The 27,545-nt window shown below is 45.9% G+C and overlaps 1 protein-coding gene across 3 annotated transcripts in view; it reads right to left on the bottom strand.

Annotated features, from left to right (window-relative positions):
* The window catches only part of CFAP74 (cilia and flagella associated protein 74), a 179,657-nt gene that overhangs the window by 84,273 nt on the left and 67,839 nt on the right, over nt 1–27,545 (bottom strand). For all 3 annotated transcript variants that reach the window (XM_083163344.1, XM_083163345.1, XM_083163346.1), the window contains exons 13-20: nt 27,366–27,539; nt 23,425–23,543; nt 17,012–17,078; nt 15,147–15,236; nt 8,292–8,450; nt 5,933–6,113; nt 5,482–5,582; nt 2,810–2,932 (exon numbers count right to left, since the gene is read on the bottom strand). In XM_083163344.1, coding sequence (XP_083019470.1) covers nt 2,810–2,932; nt 5,482–5,582; nt 5,933–6,113; nt 8,292–8,450; nt 15,147–15,236; nt 17,012–17,078; nt 23,425–23,543; nt 27,366–27,539 — 1,014 coding nt within the window. The remainder of the gene's footprint in view (nt 1–2,809; nt 2,933–5,481; nt 5,583–5,932; nt 6,114–8,291; nt 8,451–15,146; nt 15,237–17,011; nt 17,079–23,424; nt 23,544–27,365; nt 27,540–27,545) is intronic.

The following is a 27,545-nucleotide window of genomic DNA, read 5'->3' as shown; positions in this document are numbered from 1 at the left end:
CTGAGTTGAGCGACACAGGTCATGTTCAAACTATGGAGGAGGCAGCACTTGGAGATAGCATAAGCTCCAAGTGATGCCTCCTCCCCCCACCCCGGCTGACGTCAGTGACCCGGCTTTATTGCCAGGTCACTATGGGGAGCTAAACCTCACAAATGCTGGGTTGCTCCGGGACAGACCAGTGTCCAAATCCCGGGAACAACTCAGCATTTACGATGTGAAGGGGGTAGAAGTAAAACTATTATAACTAACAATTATTATATAAGTAACAATTATTTTAATTTCGATAGGAATTTCTACTTGCAAGACGTCGGAACCGCCATGGGGACCAGGTTTGTCCCTAGCTATGCCAATATTTTTATGGCCAGATGGGAAGATCAAATGGTATGGCAGGGTCATGGCTGAGGTGCAAACCTGGTCCAGTGGTGGCAATACATCGACGATGTCCTATTTATTTGGCGGGGTGATCTAGATCTCCTAAGCAGTTTTTGTGATTTTCTTAATTCTAATTCACTTAATATCCATTTAACTTTTAACATAAACAAAATTGAGGTGAATTTTCTTGATCTGAGAATACATAAAGAAAATGGCAAATTGGAGACCACTATCTATACGAAACCATCGGATTCGAACACACATATATAGACCCCACAAGCAATCATTTAAATAGCTGGTTAACTAACGTCCTGAAGGGACAATATATACGACTTAAAAGAAATTGCTCGAATAACAGCAATTTCGAAAAAAGTGCAGCGACTAAAACAACGACATTTCTGAACAAAGGTTATAAACCGGCTATATTAAGTAAAGCATTGGAAGAAACTAGTAATATCACTAGAAAAACTTTACTAGAGACAAAACCTAAACCCATCAGAACCAATTCTGATAATCATCGTCTGGCCTTTAATACCCAATACACAAGTTATCATAAGTCAGTAGAGAGTTTATTTAAACGTAATTGGGATTTATTATTTGAAGACCCAGTTCTGGTAGACATACTACCAGAGAGACCTATCTTTATGTGAGTTTGGTACGCGACCCACCCAGATCCCTCACTGTTTTATACAAAAAATATTTTTTAAAACCTTTTATTAATCTGAGATATCTCATACGATGTTTCATATATCTTTATCCGAACACGTCTGATCAACACTGAATATAACATCCACACTACGGAGTCAAGCGCCATCGATATTCTTCTTTTTGCAAGTTCTACAAGGGAGATACCCCAGTCAATATTGTGGCTGCAGGGACTCTTAGATTGCGCCTTGGGACTTTCTATTTGTTTTGTTCCTGCTAGAAGTAAAACTAATTGAGGTGGTTATAGGTATAGCACTGAAAATAATGAATTCCAATATACATTTCTGGATCAAATGAGGTAGTTCTGTTCTCTTATGTATTTAATTAATTAATTAACTGAATACATTTGGTATCGGCCAGTAGGACTAGGCAGAAGAGGAATATACAAATTTTGTTTTCTTAAAAGGTTGAGATATTTAAATTAGAATTTGGACTACAGAGGACACAATTACTGGTTTCCTGGGGAACTGAAAAGTAAATGACCTTTTCAAAGGCACACTAATCCAAATGTGTATATGTTTTACATTGTATCTCTGGATTAATACACTTCTGTAGTTGATAACGGATACTGGTGATCCTTGGGGACTGGTACTTTTTCCTCCCTATCATCTGTGAGAAGTGTACAGATAAATGCAGCGATATGAGGTTTCTTAGAACCCAGCAGCTAGCAACCACATTGAGTAACCTGAGCCATGTTATTCTCTATAATGACAGTCTTGAGTCCCATCCTGAGCCAGGTGCTTAAACACAGATCGCTCATCACACATGTGACGCACCTGCGAAGTGTCCCGGGAGATTTGTGCTGTGCAGGGCTATTCCTTTACCGATAAGTGATTTAGGGGGAGATTCTCTAAACAAGAAATGCGGTAAAAACCCCGTTATCGGGGTTTTTGCCGCATTTTGGGATGCTGTAAGCATCCCCCGCCGGGTTAACGTGGCGGGGGGCATCGCCAGAAAAATCTGGCGATGCCCCATAGAAGCCAATGGGCTTCTACCGCATCCCTCCGCCGCCCTGCGCCAACCCCCCACCGCCCCGCATCTCCCCCTCACCTGTGTCCGGGCAGCACAGCGCAGTGCTGCCCGGACCTGTGACCTCCTCCCTGCACTGATCCTCTTCCGGGTGCAGGGAGGAGGAGAGCCCAGCGCAGCAGCAGCAGCGCCGGGTGTGTGAGGGAGGGGGGAGCCGCCGGGACCTGCTGGGACCCGGCGACTCCCACCGCAAAGGACAGCTCTTAACACAAGAGCTGTCCTTTGCCTTAATTATCGCATATGTTACAACATATGCGATAATTAAGTATGCGATGGGCGGCGAAGATTCTTAGAGAATCTCCCCCTTAAGCAGGATAGACAGTGCATTCACGGTCTATCTGAGTAGACGATGGTGACACGTGGGACTGCGCATCGCCATCGCTGTAAGGTATACACACGAAGCGATCCGTGCTTACTTTGTAAGCGATCTAGAAAGATCACTTCGAAAAGAGCACAAAATGTCTATGCCCCTTTAGTTTTCCATCTGTATTTTTTCTCAACATGACAACAACAGGGCTAAAGAAAAAAACTAAACCATATATAAAGAAATATAGAAAAAAGCTGCTTATGGCTCCTCTGTGATCTAAATAAAAATGTATCGCTCCTCATCCATCATTACCAAGAGAGCTCAAATCCTGCCGAGAGTTTTATTTCTCTAAGAGTTGCTGCTGTTTTAAACGACGTGATAAATGAGGTTACTTACGGCTTTGCAACTCTGGTTCTCAAAGGCAATCTCATACAGTGCCATTGTTTTTCCCGGAAATGTTGGAGTAAAGGTAATTGGAATTTTCAAAGTGGAAAAAGGTCCGATCTCTCCGTCTGTTCCCTGAAAATAGAAATTACATCAGACGCAACAAAATCAGCATGAAACAGCAATTCTGAGCTGGAGAAGAGAGAGAACATGCGATTAGTTTGGCACTGAAGCCAGAAACCTGTAATCTATAGTACATTTGGTCACAGTGTATGATCATACGTAAGCGTAAAACAAGACAAAGCAGTAATTATTTGCTGTGAAGGAATCCCTAAGAAATGCAAGCCAATAAGTTGATTCCTGAGACCTTTGATTTTTGTTTATCATATCCAACCTTTTTTAATGTCACTGGATCACCCTGTGCTGTGCAGCTGCTCCAATACTGGGGTTTTGAAAATTTAAATTTAAAGAATTACTTGTGTGTTAATGCTCCCGCAACTGAAAAGAATATTAGTGAGCTGTTAATCCTTTATATGTAGCCAATATCTCAATAGTAGTATTGCAGACACCCATCCTGTCTTCACATCCATTGGAGACCAACCCCAAGGAATTACAACTACTCAAAAATGTTTCACCTATTCATCGTTACTGGGAGAACCCACACCAAGTACAGTCCATCTTTCTCTTCTCAAAGCGAACCTTGGCTTACGTAATATACACTATACTATCCCAACTCCAACTGAGAATTCCAAGCCGTCAGTTAAAGTGAGAAATCCTTGTGACAAGGCTGCTACTCGTCATTACCAAGGATGGGAAATATACCGGTATATTGACTGTGCTCACACGGAACTTTTTGCAGGGGCAGTTATAGGAACGGACTTCCCACTGTTAAATATGACCAAGGCTACAGTGTCTTACCACTATTACGTAATATCTACGTTTATTGATTTTAATTTATGTATATCTTGTGTAGTCTATTTTATAGAAATAAAGTGTAAAGGATATCCAATCTATCCAATCCACAGCACTGCTTCAAATAAGTGTTCTTCTTTTTTGGTTATACGGGAGTGACCCTCCTGTTTCCAGCAGCAGCTTGGCAGACAGCTCTGACAAACACCCTTGCGACACCTTTCTTCATTGTAAGGAATCAGGCAGTCCTTTCTTGAATATCAGCATAACATAAACATATTTCCAAATCCCAACATGACTCCCAGATAATAGGTTATATCCAGGCAATGTTATCTAAATAATTTACACTGAGAATGGAGAATTCTACTGATGCTGCCCTCTACTGTCAGTGCAGGGATATTACCCATCCAGCACAATGGCTGACACTTAAGCCCCATACACACTAGAAGATAAAGTGAAAGACATCGTGGAGAAAGGGCTTTCTGAATGATATCTTTCACAATATCATCTAGTGTGTACACTCACTATCGTTAGCAATGATGAGATCTACCGAACATGCAGGTCAATTTGGCATATAGCCAAACAACCTGCATGCTTAGTGGGCCCCGGTGGCGTCACTGAATGAAATCGGGGACCGATATCGTTCGGTGTGGACACATAATAATGGCCGCCCGCGGCCCCCTCATCTCTTGTGTACGGGGCTTTGCATATATGATAGTTCTTATACCCCAGGTTACATAGTTACATAGTATCCCTTGTTGTATAGTATGTTCTGATATTTTAAAGACAGATTACGATTCTTATTTGTACCCATGGATGTTTTTAACCAATACATTTTACCAACCTTATTTTAAACGTATTTATAGTGTCTGCCGACACCACTTCTTCAGGAAGAGAGTTCCGAAGTTTGACTGCTCTGACGGTAAAGAAATTTTTTCTTCTAGATGAACAAAATCTTTTTTCTTCTAATCTAAACTCGTGCCCTCGCGTCCTAGATTCCTGTCTAGCAAAAAAAAGGGTGCTTGACAGTTCCTTATATTGGTCCCTAATATATTTGTAAATGTTGAGCATGTCCCCCCTTAAATGTCTCTTCTCTAGTGTAAATAGTCCCAGATTGCTTAATCTTTCCTCGTAGCTTAAATTCTCCATTCCCCTAATAAGCTTAGTTGCTCTTCTGGATTTTTTCTAATTCTATGATGTCCTTTTTATAGTGTGGGGCCCAGAATTGTACTCCGTATTCGAGGTGCGGTCTAACCAATGATTTGTACAGAGGCATAATTATTTTTGAGTCCCTAGTCTCCATGCCCTCTTTAATACATGCTGGAATTTTGTTTGCCTTTTTTGTTGCTATATTACATTGAGCACTACACCCCAGTTTGTTGTCTATTTGGACTCTAAGGGTGAGATTTAATAGGATGAGAGATTCAAAAAGTGAGAGATTTGGTAAGAAATCTCCAGGTTTTTTAAAGCGGCAACCATTTACACTGCAAAACCAGATTGATTTTGAAGTGTAAATGATTGCCGCTTTAAAAAAACCTGGAGATTTCTTCCCAAATCTCTCACTTTCTGAATATCTCATCCTATTAAATCTCACCCCTAGATCCTTCTCGAGTACTGAATTTGAAGGTTCTATGGAGAGGGTAAAAGCTCACCCCTACCATTATTTTCAGTGCTACTGTATGTCTTTGACAAGGAAGGGTTTTATACCACCCTGCTAATATGCCAGGAGATGTCTCTATGTATACCACAGAACTGATACCGTATATACCTCTTACCTCAACCAACTGGAAATCTGTAAAGTCGTCATGATCGTCTCTGTGCAGTTGTTCATCTTCTACAACCACAGGAGTTTCCTTGCTGATGCTGCTGACGTATTCTACAAGCAAATGTTTCAGTTATTAAGAAAATTGTTTGCAGCATTGCCCAAAAGTAAATAATACTGAAACAAGCATCTGCTTCTACTACTGCACACAAAACAAAAATGCAGGCACCCGAACACACGAGGGCTCCCGAGCCGCACCAAACTTCCCAAGCAGGGCCTGGCGTCGGCAGGGGGCAGCCTCAGGGGAGCCCCGGTAATCCAGCGCACAATAGCCAGGGAGGTATGTGCCGGGGGGGGGATGGCTGATCCTGTCCGTAATTAAGATCGAATGGGTACTGAATGCACCTTTTCGAGCTTAGTAAAATTCCCCCTGGGTATTGAAAAAACATCTCGTTAAAATGTACCTGCGGCTGTAATTGTTTCCACTCTGTCACTGATGGCTCCCTCCGGACTGAGACATACTTCCTCACTGACCGGCTCTATTTGTTGTGTCTTTGATCTTTCCGTGTGCCCTTCATCTGGGGACTCTTTCGACACAGGAGTATCTGTATCTTGTGATATTAAGTCAACAGCAGATGGAGAAATCTGGGAAGTATAAAAAATACATGGTGTTTTCACATGCCTTTTAATTCCCGGTTTAGTAATGAGATTGCTTCTCCAATACAATATACCGGACACCGCCCTGTGATAACAACAGCATTTAGACAGCATTATCCACAGGTTCCCTCTATTTACTGACTCCTTCTCTGCTCGGACAGGCCGATCACAGTAAAATATAAAAGTGGTACTAATATGTTAGTTGGGCGCCCACTATAGTTAGTACGCTCATACCCCCACTATCCACGTCGGCGTGGAGTTGATTTTACATAGTGCGGCGAGCGCAGTGAGCCACCGAGCCCAAAGCGTGGCGAGTGTAGCGACCCCCGCGAGGGGACGTGGAAAACTAAGCAAATAGCTTAGTGGGCGCCCAACTAACATATAAGTACCATAAAATAAAGTACAATAAAATTACATTTGTTTTCTCAAAAAACAACAACATAATTACTTACAACATTTTATATAACAATTGACCTGACCCTGATGCTCTGACGGACACAAAGATCCCCCGAAACATATCTTAAAGGAAAAGTCTCAATAATTGTTCCTGTAAACACAGATATACAGGACATGTTCAGAAGTGATCACAATTCAGGTGTAGCCAAGGTACCTGCGGCCATGAACTATGTGCGGTCTAATACTAATAATTCCTTAGTTGCAACTATATCTGATTTTTTTTTTTTGGGGGGGGGGTTGATTCTGATAGACTTACTAAGCAGTGAAAATTTGCTGCTTAGTGAGCCTTCTAACACCCCCCGCCGTGCTCCGAACTTCCCAGCCGCTTTGCGAAAGCGCAATCTAATGCGTCCTCGACTTCGCGGCTCTGTGAAGTGTGACACAGGTCACGCTGCGTAGGCCACACAGTCGCTCAGCCATTCCGCCCGCCCCCAGACGCACCACCCATATGCTGTCCCGACTCGGATCTCACCTGTTCCACCCGCCCCCCAGGTGGACCGCCAGTATTGCTGTTCCGGCCCAGCTCCTGGCCATCCGCTCGCCCTCCCAGCTAAGCGCTGCACACCGGCCAGGCTCCATACTGCTCCCTGACGCTCTTGGTAATTATGTGGGGCGGCCAGGCATTTTTTATTAGGGTAGGGAATCCTGGGATTCAGCATTTCGGGATTGACAAAATGCCCCAGGATTAGCATCCCTAATCATATCGTATAGTTAGTATGGGAGCACTCACATTGCATCCACTGTCTGACACAAAAACTACTGGATCAGGAGAATACCTGCTGCCGAAGTGGGTCCCTGGGGACGCACTCTGTTAAAGCAGGGCAGATATCGGCAGCTGGCGCCAATAAACAGTGAAACTTGGCAGTTGTCGCCAGGAACCAGGAGTGGTTGGCTGCCAGAGTTGGTCCCCGGGGATGCTGCAGGCTAGCCAGAGAGCAGTAGAGCTCGGCGGTTGGTGCCGAGAACGCTGAGTACAGTATAGCCCGACAGCTGGCGTTGGGGAGCAAGCGGTCAATCTCGTCAGTCGTCCCTGGGGAGCAGTAGAGCAGTGGAGCTCAGCGTCTGCTGCCGGGGAACAGGAGCGGCCGCCGGCCAGAGTGGGTAACCAAAGACGCTGCAGCTTAGCCAGAGAGCAGAAGACGTGTCAATGTTAGTGAGAAAAAGACCTGCCTCCTCTTCTCTTACCACCCAAAACCCGTCACCTTACTCCCTCTCGCCCCCATCATCTCATTCCCTCTTGCCCCCAATCACTTTACCCTTGCCTCACCCCCCGCTCCACCCATCCTCCTTCTTTTTCACCCCCACCCCATCTCTTTGCAGCCTTGCGAATCAACCAGAATAAGGTCCTTAATGCATTATGATACAGTTTACGGGACCTTGGGAAGAAATTCATTTGATTTCCATGAATTGTTATGAGATTTATACCCCTTTCATCCGGGTCTGGCGCATTCACATTAAACCTGGGTCACCCATTATACAGAGAGGGACCTGAAGTTAACCCTTCTTCTAACCAGGGGTCAAATTTCCGGATTGATCGACCCGGGTTATAGGGTTTGGTGCTTTCACAGCGCACCTCTAACCTGGGTTGTTACTTTAGCAACCCGAGTCTGACCCAGATTATATTTTCGATGTGAAATGGGTATTATTTAGTGCTGTACTGGTTTGTTCCACCAATTTGAACAGTGCTACACTGGGGATTGCTATACTTACAATTTGCTCTTCTGGTGTCTTCTGAGTATTAGCTCGATTTATTGGACGAATGCAAAATCGCGTCCCAAGACCTCCTCGGTTTGTCAGCACGATGGCCTGGGTCACTGACTCTCCAATAACATGTGTACCAAAGTCAATGTATTCGTTATCAAGGGTCAGCTGTAAGAAATTGCTTGGAACTTCAATAAACAGTGTCATTGTTATTAGACAATATTATTATACTAGCAAGATATCAGGAGATTATGAAGGAATGAGTCACAGGAATTACAGGCTGCGTACAGATATCAGGAGATTATGAAGGAACGAGTCACAGGAATTACAGGCTGCGTACAGATATCAGGAGATTATGAAGGAACGAGTCACAGGAATTACAGGCTGCGTACAGATATCAGGAGATTATGAAGGAACGAGTCACAGGAATTACAGGCTGCGTACAGATATCAGGAGATTATGAAGGAACGAGTCACAGGAATTACAGGCTGTGTACAGATATCAAGAGATTATGAAGGAACGAGTCACAGGAATTACAGGCTGCATACAGATATCAGGAGATTATGAAGGAAAGAGTCACAGGAATTACAGGCTGTGTATAGATATCAGGATATTATGAAGGAAAGAGTCACAGGAATTACAGGCTGTGTACAGATATCAGGAGATCATGAAGGAACGAGTCACAGGAATTACAGGCTGTGTAGATATAGCAGGAGATTATGAAGGAATGAGTCACAGGAATTACATGCTGCGTACAGATATCAGGAGATTATGAAGGAACGAGTCACAGGAATTACAGGCTGCGTACAGATATCAGGAGATTATGAAGGAACGAGTCACAGGAATTACAGGCTGCGTACAGATATCAGGAGATTATGAAGGAATGAGTCACAGGAATTACAGGTTGCGTACAGAAATCAGGAGATTATGAAGGAACGAGTCACAGGAATTACAGGCTGTGTATAGATATCAGGAGATTATGAAGGAACGAGTCACAGGAATTACAGGCTGTGTATAGATATCAGGAGATTATGAAGGAAAGGGTCACAGGAATTACAGGCTGTGTACAGATATCAGGAGATTATGAAGGAACGAGTCACAGGAATTACAGGCTGTGTACAGATATCAGGAGATTATGAAGGAACGAGTCACAGGAATTACAGGCTGCGTACAGATATCAGGAGATTATGAAGGAACGAGTCACAGGAATTACAGGCTGCGTACAGATATCAGGAGATTATGAAGGAACGAGTCACAGGAATTACAGGCTGTGTACAGATATCAGGAGATTATGAAGGAACGAGTCACAGGAATTACAGGCTGTGTACAGATATCAGGAGATTATGAAGGAACGAGTCACAGGAATTACAGGCTGTGTACAGATATCAAGAGATTATGAAGGAACGAGTCACAGGAATTACAGGCTGCGTACAGATATCAGGAGATTATGAAGGAAAGAGTCACAGGAATTACAGGCTGTGTACAGATATCAGGAGATTATGAAGGAAAGAGTCACAGGAATTACAGGCTGTGTATAGATATCAGGATATTATGAAGGAAAGAGTCACAGGAATTACAGGCTGTGTACAGATATCAGGAGATCATGAAGGAACGAGTCACAGGAATTACAGGCTGTGTAGATATAGCAGGAGATTATGAAGGAATGAGTCACAGGAATTACATGCTGCGTACAGATATCAGGAGATTATGAAGGAACGAGTCACAGGAATTACAGGCTGCGTACAGATATCAGGAGATTATGAAGGAATGAGTCACGGGAATTACAGGTTGCGTACAGAAATCAGGAGATTATGAAGGAACGAGTCACAGGAATTACAGGCTGCGTACAGATATCAGGAGATTATGAAGGAACGAGTCACAGGAATTACAGGCTGTGTACAGATATCAGGAGATTATGAAGGAACGAGTCACAGGAATTACAGGCTGTGTACAGATATCAGGAGATTATGAAGGAACGAGTCACAGGAATTACAGGCTGCGTACAGATATCAGGAGATTATGAAGGAACGAGTCACAGGAATTACAGGCTGCGTACAGATATCAGGAGATTATGAAGGAACGAGTCACAGGAATTACAGGCTGTGTACAGATATCAGGAGATTATGAAGGAACGAGTTACAGGAATTACAGGCTGTGTACAAATATTAGGAGATTATGAAGGAAAGAGTCACAGGAATTACAGGCTGTGTATAGATATCAGGAGATTATGAAGGAAAGAGTCACAGGAATTACAGGCTGTGTACAGATATCAGGAGATTATGAAGGAAAGAGTCACAAGAATTACAGGCTGTGTATAGATATCAGGAGATTATGAAGGAAAGAGTCACAGGAATTACAGGCTGTGTACAGATATCAGGAGATCATGAAGGAACGAGTCACAGGAATTACAGGCTGTGTAGATATAGCAGGAGATTATGAAGGAATGAGTCACAGGAATTACAGGCTGTGTACAGATATCAGGAGATTATGAAGGAACGAGTCACAGGAATTACAGGCTGTGTAGATATAGCAGGAGATCATGAAGGAACGAGTCACAGGAATTACAGGCTGTGTACAGATATCAGGAGATCATGAAGGAACGAGTCACAGGAATTACAGGCTGTGTACAGATATCAGGAGATCATGAAGGAACGAGTCACAGGAATTACAGGCTGTGTACAGATATCAGAAGATCATGAAGGAACGAGTCATAGGAATGACAGGCTGTGTACAGATATCAGGAGATCATGAAGGAACGAGTCACAGAAATTACAGGCTGTGCACAGATATCAGGAGATCATGAAGGAACGAGTCACAGGAATTACAGGCTGTGTAGATATAGCAGGAGATCATGAAGGAACGAGTCACAGGAATTACAGGCTGTGTAGATATAGCAGGAGATTATGAAGGAACGAGTCACAGGAATTACAGGCTGTGTACAGATATCAGAAGATCATGAAGGAACGAGTCATAGGAATGACAGGCTGTGCACAGATATCTGGAGATTATGAAGGAACGAGTCACAGGAATTACAGGCTGTGCACAGATATCAGGAGATCATGAAGGAACGAGTCACAGGAATTACAGGCTGTGTAGATATAGCAGGAGATCATGAAGGAACGAGTCACAGGAATTACAGGCTGTGTAGATATAGCAGGAGATTATGAAGGAACGAGTCACAGGAATTACAGGCTGTGTACAGATATCAAGAGATTATGAAGGAACGAGTCACAGGAATTACAGGCTGCGTACAGATATCAGGAGATTATGAAGGAAAGAGTCACAGGAATTACAGGCTGTGTACAGATATCAGGAGATTATGAAGGAAAGAGTCACAGGAATTACAGGCTGTGTATAGATATCAGGATATTATGAAGGAAAGAGTCACAGGAATTACAGGCTGTGTACAGATATCAGGAGATCATGAAGGAACGAGTCACAGGAATTACAGGCTGTGTAGATATAGCAGGAGATTATGAAGGAATGAGTCACAGGAATTACATGCTGCGTACAGATATCAGGAGATTATGAAGGAACGAGTCACAGGAATTACAGGCTGCGTACAGATATCAGGAGATTATGAAGGAATGAGTCACGGGAATTACAGGTTGCGTACAGAAATCAGGAGATTATGAAGGAACGAGTCACAGGAATTACAGGCTGCGTACAGATATCAGGAGATTATGAAGGAACGAGTCACAGGAATTACAGGCTGTGTACAGATATCAGGAGATTATGAAGGAACGAGTCACAGGAATTACAGGCTGTGTACAGATATCAGGAGATTATGAAGGAACGAGTCACAGGAATTACAGGCTGCGTACAGATATCAGGAGATTATGAAGGAACGAGTCACAGGAATTACAGGCTGCGTACAGATATCAGGAGATTATGAAGGAACGAGTCACAGGAATTACAGGCTGTGTACAGATATCAGGAGATTATGAAGGAACGAGTTACAGGAATTACAGGCTGTGTACAAATATTAGGAGATTATGAAGGAAAGAGTCACAGGAATTACAGGCTGTGTATAGATATCAGGAGATTATGAAGGAAAGAGTCACAGGAATTACAGGCTGTGTACAGATATCAGGAGATTATGAAGGAAAGAGTCACAAGAATTACAGGCTGTGTATAGATATCAGGAGATTATGAAGGAAAGAGTCACAGGAATTACAGGCTGTGTACAGATATCAGGAGATCATGAAGGAACGAGTCACAGGAATTACAGGCTGTGTAGATATAGCAGGAGATTATGAAGGAATGAGTCACAGGAATTACAGGCTGTGTACAGATATCAGGAGATTATGAAGGAACGAGTCACAGGAATTACAGGCTGTGTAGATATAGCAGGAGATCATGAAGGAACGAGTCACAGGAATTACAGGCTGTGTACAGATATCAGGAGATCATGAAGGAACGAGTCACAGGAATTACAGGCTGTGTACAGATATCAGGAGATCATGAAGGAACGAGTCACAGGAATTACAGGCTGTGTACAGATATCAGAAGATCATGAAGGAACGAGTCATAGGAATGACAGGCTGTGTACAGATATCAGGAGATCATGAAGGAACGAGTCACAGAAATTACAGGCTGTGCACAGATATCAGGAGATCATGAAGGAACGAGTCACAGGAATTACAGGCTGTGTAGATATAGCAGGAGATCATGAAGGAACGAGTCACAGGAATTACAGGCTGTGTAGATATAGCAGGAGATTATGAAGGAACGAGTCACAGGAATTACAGGCTGTGTACAGATATCAGAAGATCATGAAGGAACGAGTCATAGGAATGACAGGCTGTGCACAGATATCTGGAGATTATGAAGGAACGAGTCACAGGAATTACAGGCTGTGCACAGATATCAGGAGATCATGAAGGAACGAGTCACAGGAATTACAGGCTGTGTAGATATAGCAGGAGATCATGAAGGAACGAGTCACAGGAATTACAGGCTGTGTAGATATAGCAGGAGATTATGAAGGAACGAGTCACAGGAATTACAGGCTGTGTAGATATATCATTTTATATCTCTCTATTCCTTTTAAAAGCATATTTAATAATAAAGTAAAAATAGCTTAAAGTACCCATAGCAACCAATATTTTACTATTAATGAAATTAGATAATGAAACCTGACTGTCTGCTGTTTATATACATTAGTGCAGTGGTTCCCAAACTGTGCGCCTAGGCTCCCTGGGGTGCCTCGGGACACTTGCAGGGGTGCCTCGGGTTGGTTGTCCAGGACTAATACAAATTATTTATGATCAATTATTTCTGGACAAAACCAGTGTTGGTGGCTGCCAATCATAAAATGTGTACAATCAGAACCAAATCCTGCCCTTTACCACATAACTGAACCTAAGAAGCTCATATAAACACAATCTACTTAATTTGATATATATTTTTGGGGGCCTAGGGGTGCCGTGGAAAAATTCTGATACTCTAGGGTACCGTGAGTAGAAAAAGATTGGGAACCCCTGCATTAGTGTAATGTTCACCAAAACTAAATAAAGCTAAATAAAGTTCTGTATTATAGATCCCATCGGCCCAATGTAATGGTCTAAACCTGAATATTTTCTCTGATCACAGATCACACCTATACACTGAGTGGCGGATCCACATGGTAGGCCCCAGCGGTGCATTTAACACAGATTTGTCTTTGCTACTGTAACACAGGAAAGACCAGGAAAATCTGTGTTAAATGCACTCTATCGGGCTTTTCCAAAACACAGTCTTGGCAAAAAAAGTGAGGGAAATACAGAGACCACAAGTTTCCGGGGGTAAACTATTATCGTCATCCCAATGAGCAATGTTCATTTAAAAAACTGATCACAGTGCAAAAGCGCAGTACAAATGCTGTTTCGTGATGAGATTGCATACCTTGCAGAGGTACGGCTAGGGCTGCTGTTGCGTGGCCTAGCGGGAAGGGGGCGTGGCATGTACTCACGGCACTCCCTACAGGTCACACCCCCATTTTCACAGCTGTGGGTGCATGAATAGACAGGGCTCAACATCTTGGAACCCGCCTCTGTCTTGCAGAATCACCAGCCCCCGCCAGCGGCCGGCTCTCGCCAGGGGCGCACGCGTACGAGACACTCGCGCGCACCCCATGGCTACGTTGCTTTCTCCACCGCCTGCCGCCTCCCCCGGTGCCCTTCGCCACTCCGCCACCCTACCCCTGCCCGTCTCCCTGAAGAGGAGACGGGCAGGATGCCGCCGAGGCACCTTCCTGAAACTGAAACTGGGATGCACGTGCGGTGTCCACCTAATGACTGTCGACCTAAGTGTAGTCGATAATACGACCGTATACCTTATAAACTATGCGGTACCTGGCGAATGCCGTTGAAGTGCGGCGCCGGATGTTAGTGCACCCCCCCACAGTCTTTTTCTCCCTAAAGAGCACAGTGATTTCTCCTCAGTGACTGGGCCGTCTCATGTCACATTTTGGGTTGATATTAATCAATGTAATAAAAAGAGTCAGAGACACAGAAGTTGAACATGCCATAAAGACTATGATGAGTTTTACTCACGCCACTGATTTAACACAAAAATAAGGCTAAAATATAATCAACAGTATGGCAACTTAAGCCGTGCGAGTCCACCAAACCCCGCCTTGCGAATGGTTGGTTGGGCCACCCATACGCAAGGGTGACTCACTGGCAGGGGCTTGCGAATGGATGTTACACAGTTGCATTTTCAGTCGCTATTTGCCCTCGTGCACGCGTGATGTATACGGTACGCATGTCCAGGTGTTTGATAATGGCTCTATTTGCGAACTCTGTAACCGCACACTGAATCAGGCCCACGATGCGCTGTTATCACTTTCTAGCTGAAGAATAATAATCACGTTCACATTACCTCACACTTCTTGGTTGTACATTTTACAGGAACAGAAAAGGAACCGGCTTGTGCCAGGAACATCACTTCCCCTTCAAGGTCTTCATTAATCTGATTAATAAATGATCATTAGACACATTAAGTAACACAGCGCTGGTAGATAACACTACAATAACCAAGACTGAGAACATTCTGCCTGAAGCTGAGGCTTTGCAATGTATCATTACTTCATCATCATCATCCTCAGCCAGCACGCTGCAGCAAGATAGAATAATACTGACCAGAGTCTAGAACGCGACACAAACCTACTGACAAAATATTATTTAAGCTCAGGTAATACATCAATTAGAATTTAGCATTAATACCAGTGGCGTAGCTACGTTTTGGGCGCCCCCCCGCCGTTAGGGGGGGGTGCCCATACCCACCCCCCGCCGCCCCGTCATGCACCCCCCCCCCCCCCGGCCGCCCCGTCGCACCGCCGCCTATGCTAACCCCCTCCCCCGCAGTCTTAACTATCGCGCTGCACTGGTCCCGGCGGCTCCGTTCTTCTGCTAAGGACCACCACAAAATGGCCGCCCCCATACAGCAGACAGTTTCAGAGAACAGTGGCCATTTTGTGGTGGTCCTCATCAGAAGAACGGAGCCGCCGGGACCAGCGAGATACGTAAGTCTGCGGGGGATTGGGGGGGTAACTATAGCACCGCAGCCCCCCGCGCCCCCACATGCACAGCTATAGTTACGCCCCTGATTAATACTTATAAAAGTATTTGCATTAGTGTACGAGCCTCTAAATTTGAAGCGCTCACTAGCAGGGCCCGCTTCCCTTATGTGATTTTGGGTTATATTTTAGCTGAAAATGTATTAGTGTTATTATTTTAACATTAACAGGGGAATTTAATTGGGAGTTAGGTTCAGTGGCGTTAATAACCTTGCATACCATCGGGCCCAATTTTGGATTACTGCATGTATGCGTACTTGCCGACTTTTTTTTCCTCCTCTCCGGGAGAAGCCCGGAGAGGAGACCCAACAGCAGCATGTCAGGGGGGCGGGACAGGCAGACGTCATCAAGCCCCGCCCCCATGACAGGCAAACAACGTAATTCGCGGGTCCGCAAATTGGGGGAGGGGATAAAATGACGCGATTTGTGTCATTTTAGCCCCGCCCCTCGTCGCGGACTCACGGAAAACTGGTAATTTTGTGCTGCAAGGAAGGGGGGTGCGGGGGCTGCCTGGCCAATGCGGGAGGATTGCTCACCTTCCCTGGGGGCCGGGAGGGGGATCTGATTTTCGGGAGCCTCCCGGAAATTCCGGGAGGGTAGGCAAGCCTGCATGTATGCGTGCTCCCAATACCTGCAGTATACAATTATGCACACACATACTTACGGATACTCCTATAGGGAAATTTACTAAGATGGGAGTTCTATTCCAGATGAGATGTTGCTATGGGAAACCAATCAAATACTATTATCTTCTAGACAGTACTAAATAAATAAGAAGTTGATTCTGATTGGTTGCCCATTGCAACATCCAAATGGAAATAGAACTGGCATGGGAGTAATTACAGAGTAATTCAGCTAATTAGCGACTTCCAAATTCTTAATTAGTTCTCACAGGGGCGGGCTTCCAGAGCAAGTCTGATTTTTTTTTTAAAAATTCTAAATTTTACGATTTTAGGAAAAACCAGACTTGCTCTGGGAGTGCAAGAAGGTATTTTTCTACATTTTCTATCTAATAAATGAATAGCGAAACCCTACGGCTGTGGGGTTTCTTAATTTTACCATCCTATATTGAATCTACCCCAAAAAGTGCGATGTTGGGCAAAATACTGTTTTAATGACGTTCATAAATCATTAATAATATAACATATACTGTACTGTATGAACTTACCATTGGTTTAAATGTAACTATCATTTCACATGACATTCCAGCAGACATCTGTCCAGGTGGGTCAAATCTATAAGAAATATATATTGTATTAGGGAATACGGACAGGAAATAGAGAATACGGACAGGAAATAGAGAATACGGACAGGAAATAACTTTACCACAGGTTTGACTGGTGTCAGAGCATCTACTGTACTGGTTACACAGTGAGGTGAATATGAAGTAGGCTGGACTGATCTCACTTGTGCTGTAGGCAGTGTCGCCAAGAAAAGCACTCTTACGGTTGAGAAAGGCCGAAAGGCTGAACATCAAGCGGTGGAGGACTTCTCCCTGATACCGGCACAGGGGGACCCCGCTCCTTGCTGAACTTATTAATGCTGCCAACTTGCAACTCACCATTTTTACTTCTGTTTAAGCATAATCTCCTATATATTTGGCTACATCTGTCACTCAAAGTGGGTGTCTGTGTCTATAACGCTCTGTTCCTGGACTTTCCTCTTAATGTGTGATTGCCTTCATCTGTGCTGAACACCTTTCTGAAAAATTAACCTGTTTAAAACAGGTGATGGCAATCATACATTAAGGGGAAGTCTAGAAACAGAGCATTGTGTCCCTCCTGGAGAGGGTCATGTTGGGAGGTATGTGACAGAGAACCAGCCCAGTGAGCCCACAGACAGTGCCAGACACCCACTGCCTTCCCATGTTGCCCAGCACTGCTGCTACTCCACAGCCACCAGGTGAGCGCCTCCCTCCCGCGATTTGCGGCAAAACCTACCCCCCCCCCCGCGCGCCCCCCCCCCTCCCGCGATTTGTGGCAAAAATACCCGCTCCCCCGTGACCCCCCCTACCGCGATTCGCAGCAAAAACACCCCCGCGACCCCCCCTCCCGCGATTCGCTGCAAAAAGACCCCCCCCACGACCCCTCCCGCAATTCGCGGCATAACAACCACCCCGCGACCCCCCCCCCTCCCGCGAATCGCTGTAAACCCTCCCCCCTGACCCCCACCCCGATTCGCGGAAAAAACACCCCCCCGCGACCTCCCTCCCGCGATTCGCGGCAAAAAGGACCCCCCCGCGACCCCCCCTTGCACGATTGGCGGCACCCCCCCTGCGATCCCCCTCCCGCGATTCGCAGCAGCCCCAGGATTAAATGGCACATGCAAAACACTGACATGGCTATGGTCGACAATGAAAAAGGTTGACATGAGTTTTTGAAGATTTATTTTTAATTTTTTTAATTTTTTCATATTCATTGTCATGTGTCGACATGGACACCAATGAAGTGGCACACTTATGTCAACATTTACATGTGTTGACCTTTCTGTGTTGATTTTTTCTTGTGGCGATTCGCGTCACACCCCCCGCAACCCCCCCTCCCACGATTCGCGGCACCCCCCGTGACCCCCCACCTCCCGCAATTCGCGGCAACCACCCACCGGAACCCCTGTGAACCCCGCCCTCCCGCGATTCGCGGCACCCACCCCCGCGACCCCCCCTCCCGCAATTCGCGCCCCCCGTGATTCGCGGCAGCTCCAGAATTAAATTGCACATGGAAAACACTGACATGGCTATGGTCGACAATGAAAAAGGTTGACATGAGTTTTTGAAGTTTTTTTGTCATTTTTTGAATATTTTCATATTCATTCTCATGTGTCGACATGGACACCAATGAAGTGCCACACTTATGTCAACATTTACATGTGTTGACCTTTCTGTGTTGATTTTTTTCTTGTGGCGATTCGCGTCACACCCCCCGCAACCCTCCCTCCGGCGATTCGCGGCACCCCCCCGCGACCCCCCCCCCTCCCGCAATTCGCGGCAACCCCCCACCGGAACCCCCATGAACCCCACTCTCCCGCGATTCGCGGCACCCACCCCCCGCAACCCCCCCCTCCCGCAAATCGCGGCACCCCCCGCGATTCGCGGCAGCCCCAGGATTAAATGGCACATGCAAAACACTGGCACGGCTATGGTCGACAATGAAAAAGGTTGACATGAGTTTTTGAAGATTTATTTCATTTTTTTAATGTTTTCATATTCATTGTCATGTGTCAACATGGACACCAATGAAGTGGCACAGTTATGTCAACATTTACATGTGTTGACCTTTCTGTGTTGAGTTTTTCTTGTGGCGATTCGCGTCACACCCCCCGCAAACCCCCCTCCCGCGATTCGCGGCACCCCCCGTGACCCCCCACCTCCCGCAATTCGCGGCAACCCCCCACCGGAACCCCTGTGAACCCCGCCCTCCCGCGATTCGCGGCACCCAATCCCGCGACCCCCCCTCCCACAATTCGCGGCACCCCCCGTGATTCGCGGCAGCTCCAGAATTAAATTGCACATGGAAAACACTGACATGGCTATGGTCGACAATGAAAAAGGTTGACATGAGTTTTTGAAGGTTTTTTTTTCATTTTTTGAATGTTTTCATATTCATTCTCATGTGTCGACATGGACACCAATGAAGTGCCACACTTATGTCAACATTTACATGTGTTGACCTTTCTGTGTTGATTTTTTCTTGTGGCGATTCGCGTCACACCCCCCCACCCCCCCGCAACCCCCACTCCCGCGATTCACGGCACACACACACCCCCCCGCGATTCTCGGCACCCCACCCCGTGACCCCCCCTCCCGTGATTCACGGCACATCCCCCGCGACCCCCCCTACCATGATTCGCCGCAACCCCCGCCCCCGTAACCCCCCTCCCGCGATTTGCGGCAACCCACCCCGCGACCCCCCTCCCGCGATTCTCTGCAATCCCTCCCCTCCCGCGATTCGCAGCATCCACCCCCCACAACCCCCCCCCTCCTGCAATTCGCGGCACCCCCCGCGACCCCCCCTCCGCGACCCCCCCTCCCGCGATTCGCGGACGCCTAAGTTGCAATACAGGGCATCTTTCATACAATTCTAACCATATTTCTCATATACAAACGTTCACAAATTAAGAGGGCGCAGCCCCTTACGACGGTGTGAAGAGCGCCCGTAGGGCGCGATGATTCACCTAGTCCCAGAGTAAACAGGGATTCACCGGCTAATGACTTGCCTTATTTTCCAGCATATCCAGCATTGCCCAGTTGAAACCAATGGCAGGAACATAGGTCCCAGGTCAAGGGACCTATGGTGATAGGGGTCCCTAAAAGATACCCTCGTACCCCTTAAGGGTCCTCCCAGAGTGATACTGTGTAGGTCCACCTGTTGATTTGATATCCAGGACGTATTTGCCTATCATGATATAAACACTTAGGGGGGTATGCAATCTGGGAACACGGCTGTGGATACTTGCCGCCAGCCTTGATCCTGGCCCGTTTGAAGTCAGATCGACCGCATAATTACAGACGATTCAATGTCCCGCCTGCCGATGGGCACAAAGGGGGCGTGGCCGCGAAATCGTCCGTGGATTGTCGATCTGCGGCCCGGATAACAACAATCCACGGCCGTTATCGGTAGAACGGGCCCGACAGCTTCTGAAGTCGGGCCCGTTCTGCCGTGGTACCACATCAATGCTGTTGTTAATGACAGCATTGAATAGGGAGCCGCCGCTCTTTCCCACGTCGGAAATAGAAGCGGCCCATTGCATACCACCCTTATTATTGTATGCCAATAGATAAATAAATACTTAACTCTCCTACACACTGTGTACAGAGCTTTTATTGGTGACACTACCTACAGCACAATTATAATATGTTATTGCTACAACTGCAGGCAGAGATTGACATAGAAGGTGAGCGCTTGGTTTGTGTATTTATCCTGTTCAACTGAGCCTACACCACTCGTACCCAGCAGCCCCTTCCCACATTGCTACCTCTAACTTTAGCGCTGTGACCAGTTTATCTTGTTTGGACTGATCTCAAGCCAGGCAGAACATCCTCTTGTTCAATAATAGGCAAATTACTTTATTTACATATTTATGTTTAAGATTATATTAAGTTATTAAAAAACAAACTTTTTTTTCAGTTAGATCTTAATTATCCAATTGCTAGATTGAAGCAAGTGGAAATGGTAAATATAGCCTTGTGTATCCTTCCTATTTCCCTATAGATAGTAAGCTTGCCAGCAGGGCCTTCCTACATCTATGTCTGTTTGTGATTACCCAATTTGTCTTATCCCTGTTGTTTCCAATTGTAAAGTGCAGCGGAATATGCTGCGCCATAACAAAAAAAAAACAATAAAACCACTATAAAGGCAACAAGTCCCATATACAACACAGGCCTGGAACACACACACAAAAATAAGCTAACTTATACCCCTTTCAGACAGAAAAAAAGACCCGGGAATTTCCCTGCTCTTGCCGTGTCGACCCGGGTTTTTCTTCTGTCTGAAAGGGTCAACACGGGTCTAAAGTTCCGGGACTTCGACCCAGGTATTTACCTGGGTTTTTCCCGGGTCTGTATTCCAAAAACCCGGGTCGCCGGCTGTCTGAAAGGAAACGACCTGGGTTTTTGGGATTATTACACATTGTTAGGCACCGATTGGCTCTCCTGGTGGGGTGCTGGCTGATTGTTTGTGAGGATAGGCTTCTCTGATTGGTTGGGAGGGCATGGCAATGGAGCTGGCCTCTGAGGTCATTAGGGAGCTGAAAAAAGGATAGCATGGCCCACTGGTAGAAGCAAGAGGTGAGAGCTGCTGGCAGTGAGAGGGGAGGAGGATATCGGCAAACAGATGACTGGGACAGTCAAAGATGCCACAGTGTACTCAAACATTGCAAATATACTGACAGCCATGTGAGGTAACATGTACCTTCCAGTATATAAAAACAATAAAACTTGTTTACAACATATCCTTGTGTCATGCCATGGTTAATGCAATGCAGTGAGCAGTCACCACCCACTTTTGATGACCTCATCTCTGTGTGCCTTTAAAACTGTCCTTTTCTTATGACACACAGAGTTTTGCAGGAAAAATCCGGCTTCTGTGTGAAAGGGGTCGACACTGGAAATACCCGGGTTTTTGCTCCTGTGTGAAAGGGGGTCAGCCCCTTGCTGCCTAGTTGTACCCGGGTTTTTGTATCCGGGAAATACCTGGGTTTTTGGGATTTTTCTGTCTGAAAGGGGTATAAATGTAACAGTAATAGCACCCGTACAGCTTCTGTATACCAGGGGTGCATAACCATTTGTGGTCCCTGTTTGGGAGATCAGTGGCACTCATGAAAGTAGTGCAATAAAACCTAAGTTATACCCCTTTCAGACATACGCGAAAATCCCGGGTTTTTTCACATGAACGCGCCCAAACTCGGGACTAGTGTATGTCTGAAAGGGTATACCCGGGATTTCACTCCCGAATACTGAGCACCTGCAATTGACCAGGGTTTTTCCCGGTATTTAACTCCCGGGTATAATACCCGGCTTATGTCTGAACGGGTTTACCTGGGTTTTTCAGTTTTAAAGATGTGATGTTGCTGCCGGGCGTGTCCCATTTTAATGATGAAACACTGAAATGCTTGAAAAGCCTGGCTTATGTGTGAAAGGGGTATACCCGGGTTTTCCCCGGATTTGAGGTGTAGTGTGAAAGGGGGTCTGTTACTAAAATCCTGGGAGTGACCTGGGTTGAAAATCCCGGGTAAACCTGGCCAAAATCCCGGGTAGTATGTCTAAAAGGGGTATTATCTTTATTTTATAATGGGGAATGGAGGGATTGTAAAATAGATAAGGGGACATCAAGGATTTTGCTATTTGTTATAATAGTAAATTGTTCATTGCATTTTATGTATGCAATAAAATATGAAGCCACAATGTATCAATGATGTGCTGACGTCCCAATGCTTATTTGGCAGAGGTTTAATAAACACAAGTTAATACAACATACAGTAATAATAAAGAAGAACAGATTAGAGAGCGTCAGTCTTGTCAATGGGGCCTCATTGTCTTTCCTGTCATGTGCCCAGAGTGAACGCTTGTCACCGGGGAGCTGGAGCATGAGAACTGTGATAATCTAATTCTGTGATGTGTCATATTGGTTGCACTAGCTACTCACTACTCACCAAGCTTCAATCAGGTTCGTCCGGCGCGCTTCCATCTGCTCGCTGGTGACATCATCCGACAGCGGCCGCAGCCTGGCCACAAAATGCAGCATAGCCCAAAACATATATACAGCGGCCATATTTGTTTTGGGCTATGCTGCTGTTTGTGACCAGGCTGTGGCCACTTGCATATATAGGATGACGCCAGCGGCAGCCCTGGAAGCATGGTCGGCGGCCCAGCCAGAGGGAAATCTGGACCGGCCCACCCGGAAATGGCCCGGTTTCCCGGTGGGCCACTCCGCCTCTGTATACAGTAACAAAAGGCAAATGACTGCAGAACAATGCATATAATGTCATTCTATTACAGTTGTGTAATGGATACTGGGCTGCAGAGTTACCACATGGAGATCCATTGGCTACAGAACAAATCTGCATAATGAGTAATGAATGACTTACTGTACGGAGAGGAAGTCCTGCAGGCGGTCACTGACTCCCACCAGCTTACAAAAATTAATGGTGTAAGATGCATTTGTCAGCGTGACCTTCTTCTTATATGTCTTACCCACGTCAAGGTCCTGAAATATCAAACAGCATAAAATGATATATACAGTATGATATCCCCCAATTGTGTCATTTCTCAGTTATATAGTGACAATTGTGGATGTGGGCACTACAGCTTACGTGTACCTCAGTCATTCACGCGGGACAAATAAATGATATAGAATTCAAGGAGGGTGATTCTGGTTGGTTTGCAAAAGCAAACTCTTTCTTTAATGGACAAAAACATGTGCACTGCAGTTGGGGCAGATGTAACATGTGCAGAGAGTTACACGTGGGTGGGGTGCAGTGGCGGATTTTACCTATGGGCTGCAGCCCCCCCCGGTAAAGTCCACCACTGTTCTCTGCCTAAGTGAAGCCAGATGCTGTGAGACTGCTTTGGCTTCACTGTGACTGGCAGTGACTTCCTAATGGAAGTCCGACCTGTCAGTCACCCAAGGCAGTCCCATTGGGAGTTGTCCGCTCCCTCCAGAACGCCTCTATATGGGCTGCTGAGCGGCAGCCCATAAAAACAGAGTTCTGCGCATGCGCACTACGAGGATGATACTGTGCATGTGCCGGACCTGGGACCCTGAATATGCCTCTGGGGACTGCTGCAAAAGCAGCCCATAGAGGCTGGGGGCCAGTGCATGCACAGTACTGAAGAAGCTACTGCATATGCACCAGCCCCACGGCAGGGACCGGGACTGGCGTCTGGGACTGGGATTGACAGTGGCAGGGTCCACGAGCACAGCAGCGGCAGCAGAGGGGGGTCCACGGCAGCCCCCCTCCTCCGCAGAGGTAAGAGCCGCCGCTGGTGGGGTGTGTTCAAAATGAAATCTAATGTGCCGTATTAGAATAAAGCAGCCAGTATTTACTCTGCACAGAAACAAAATAACTTTCTGCACATGGAGCTCTCTCTCCGCACGTAACTCTCTCTGCACACGGAGCTCTCTCTGCACATGTAGCTCTCTCTGCACAAGTAACTCTCTCTGCACACGTAACTCTCTCTGCACACCTAACTCTCTCTGCACACCTAACTCTCTCTGCACACCTAACTCTCTCTGCACACCTAACTCTCTCTGCACACCTAACTCTCTCTGCACACCTAACTCTCTCTGCACAAGTAACTCTCTCTGCACACGTAACTCTCTCTGCACACGGAGCTCTCTCTGCACATGTAGCTCTCTCTGCACACCTAACTCTCTCTGCACACCTAACTCTCTCCGCAAACGTAACTCTCTCCGCACATGTAGCTCTCTCTCTGCACATGTAGCTCTCTCTCTGCACATGTAGCTCTCTCTCTGCACATGTAACTCTCTCTCTGCACATGTAACTCTCTCTGCACATGTAACTCTCTCTCTGCACATGTAACTCTCTCTCTGCACATGTAACTCTCTCTCTGCACATGTAGCTCTCTCCCTGCACATGTAGCTCTCTCTCTGCACATGTAACTCTCTCTCTCTGCACTTGTAACTCTCTCTCTGCACATGTAGCTCTCTCCGCACATGTAACTCTCTCCCTGCACATGTAACTCTCTCTCTCTCTGCACATGTAACTCTCTCTCTGCACATGTAGCTCTCTCTGCACATGTAACTCTCTCTCTCTGCACATGTAACTCTCTCTCTGCACATGTAGCTCTCTCTGCACATGTAGCTCTCTCTGCACATGTAGCTCTCTCTGCACATGTAACTCTGCCTGCACAGGTAACTCTCTCTCTGCACATGTAGCTCTCTCTGCACATGTAACTCTGCCTGCACAGGTAACTCTCTCTCTGCACATGTAGCTCTCTCCGCACATGTAGCTCTCTCTCTGCACATGTAGCTCTCTCTGCACATGTAGCTCTCTCTGCACATGTAACTCTGCCTGCACAGGTAACTCTCTCCGCACATGTAGCTCTCTCCGCACATGTAACTCTCTTTGCACATGTAACTCTCTCTGAACATGTAGCTCTCACTGAACATGTAGCTCTCTCTGCACATGTAGCTCTCTCTGCACATGAAACTCTCTCTGCACATGTAACTCTCTCTGCACATGTTACATCTGCCCCCACCTACAGTGCACATGGTTTTGTCCATGAAAGAAGGAGTTTGCTTTTGTAAACCAACCAGAATCACCGCCTATGTGTGTAACAGGGAGCTCCGCACTATGGTATAACTTTGTGAGCCAGTAGCCAGGTAACATCATGTCTGTGTCTGTTTCTCCTGTGTGGCAGAGCTGGCATGGGCCAGAGTGACAGTTCTGTTTAGTGTAACAGGGAGAGACGGCCATCTCCAAGTGCCAGCCTTCATCTGTCATCCAATATAGCCTGGAGGGCAGCTGTCTCCTCTGCCAGCCCTCCCCTACCGCACTGAGAACAGAGACCGCTTTCTACGCACAGAAGAACATTATGGTGGCAGGACATGACTTTTTGATTTATGCATTTTTCCATTTCTAGCTTATTCTTTATTTTCTAGATAAAGGGCATTTCTATATAACGTGCTCCCTCATTATAACCTACCCCCACCTGCCCCTGGAAGAAACAAGCTTCCTCTTTACGGTATTGCATTGAAATGTATTAGCGCCATTGTGATGTCACCGGGCCTATGCTTTATGCGGATGGGGATTATTAGACAGTCAATAGGTCGACAGCACAAAGTCATAATGCAATACGTTGACAGGGTCAAAAGGTCGAACTGAAAAAGGTACACACAGGTAAAGGACGACATGAGTTTTTCTAATTATTTAGGTGTCATGTCAACATTAGTGTAACGGGCACCCTGCCATGGCTCACTTTGCTCAACGTGCCTCGCTAAGCTTGGCACACTTTACCGTTCCTCATTGAAGTCCACCTGGATGGTAAGGTAAGAAAAAGTCGAAAAAATTGTGAAAAACGCATGTCAACCTTTTTCTGTGTCAACTTTTTGAACACTCAACCTATTCCATGTCTATGTAGGCACCGTAGATCTATCAACCCGGGAGCAGATTTATGCAGTCACTAAAAACAAGGAGCCCTGTACTATGGGGGTTATTCTAGTTCAGTCGGAAAGGCACAATCACTCTCTTACGGACAAAACCATGTTGCACTGCAGGTGGGGCAGATGTAACATGCGCAGAGACAGTTAGATTTGGGTGGGGTTTGTACTTCAAACTGATATCTATATTGCTGTGTAAAAATAAAATAACTCAGCCAGTATTTACCCTGCACAGAAACAATAAAACACCCAAATCTAACACTCTGCACATGTTACATCTGCCCCACCTGCAGTGCACATGGTTTTGTCCATTAGAGAGTGATTGTGCCTTTCCGAGTGAACTAGAATAACCCCCTATGGGGGGTATTCAATCCCTGGTTCCAACTGTCGGTATGTCCTGACAGTCGGAACCCCGGCACCGTTTTTAGACCACTCGCCATTTTAAAATCGGTAGACAGGATTCAATGTGCCGCCTGCCAATGGGCGAAAGGTCGGTGTGTATGTGAAACCGGCTGTGGATTGTCAGGATTACGGCCGGATCTCGACAATCCACGGACCCGAATGCTTTTAAAGTCAGGTCCTTTCTGTCAAGTTCTTCAATGCTAACATGTGCAGAGAGAATTAGATTTGGGTGAGTTATTTTGTTTCTGTGCAGGGTAAATACTGGCTGCTTTATTTTTACACTGCAATATAGATATCACTTTGAAGTAAACCCCACCCAAATCTAATTCTCTCTGCACAAGTAACATCTGCCCCACCTGCAGTGCACATGGTTTTGTCCATCTAAGAAGAAATTTGTCAGAAAGAGTGAACCAAAATAACCCCCGATGTTCATCCATGGTGAAAGAATGTTATTTGAACATTGGTCCTCCCCTCGGAGTGTGTCTGTCAATCCAGTGCACTTACCTTGAAATGAATCATCTTTGGTTTACTATAAAATGGACAACCCTTAAATTCATGTCCAGAAACCACTTGCTTTTCCACTATTCCACCACGAAGCTTCCTCAATCTCTCAGTCATAATCTGAATCTCCATTTTACTGCCACCTAGTGGCTTGGGCTCTGTGTCTTCTTTTGACACCTGAAG

This window comes from Crinia signifera, chromosome 19, assembly GCF_055691185.1.
Source record: "Crinia signifera chromosome 19, ASM5569118v1, whole genome shotgun sequence".
Lineage (NCBI taxonomy): Eukaryota > Metazoa > Chordata > Amphibia > Anura > Myobatrachidae > Crinia > Crinia signifera.
Note: the sequence above shows the minus strand (reverse complement) of the source record. Positions and strands in the feature narration are given on the sequence as shown.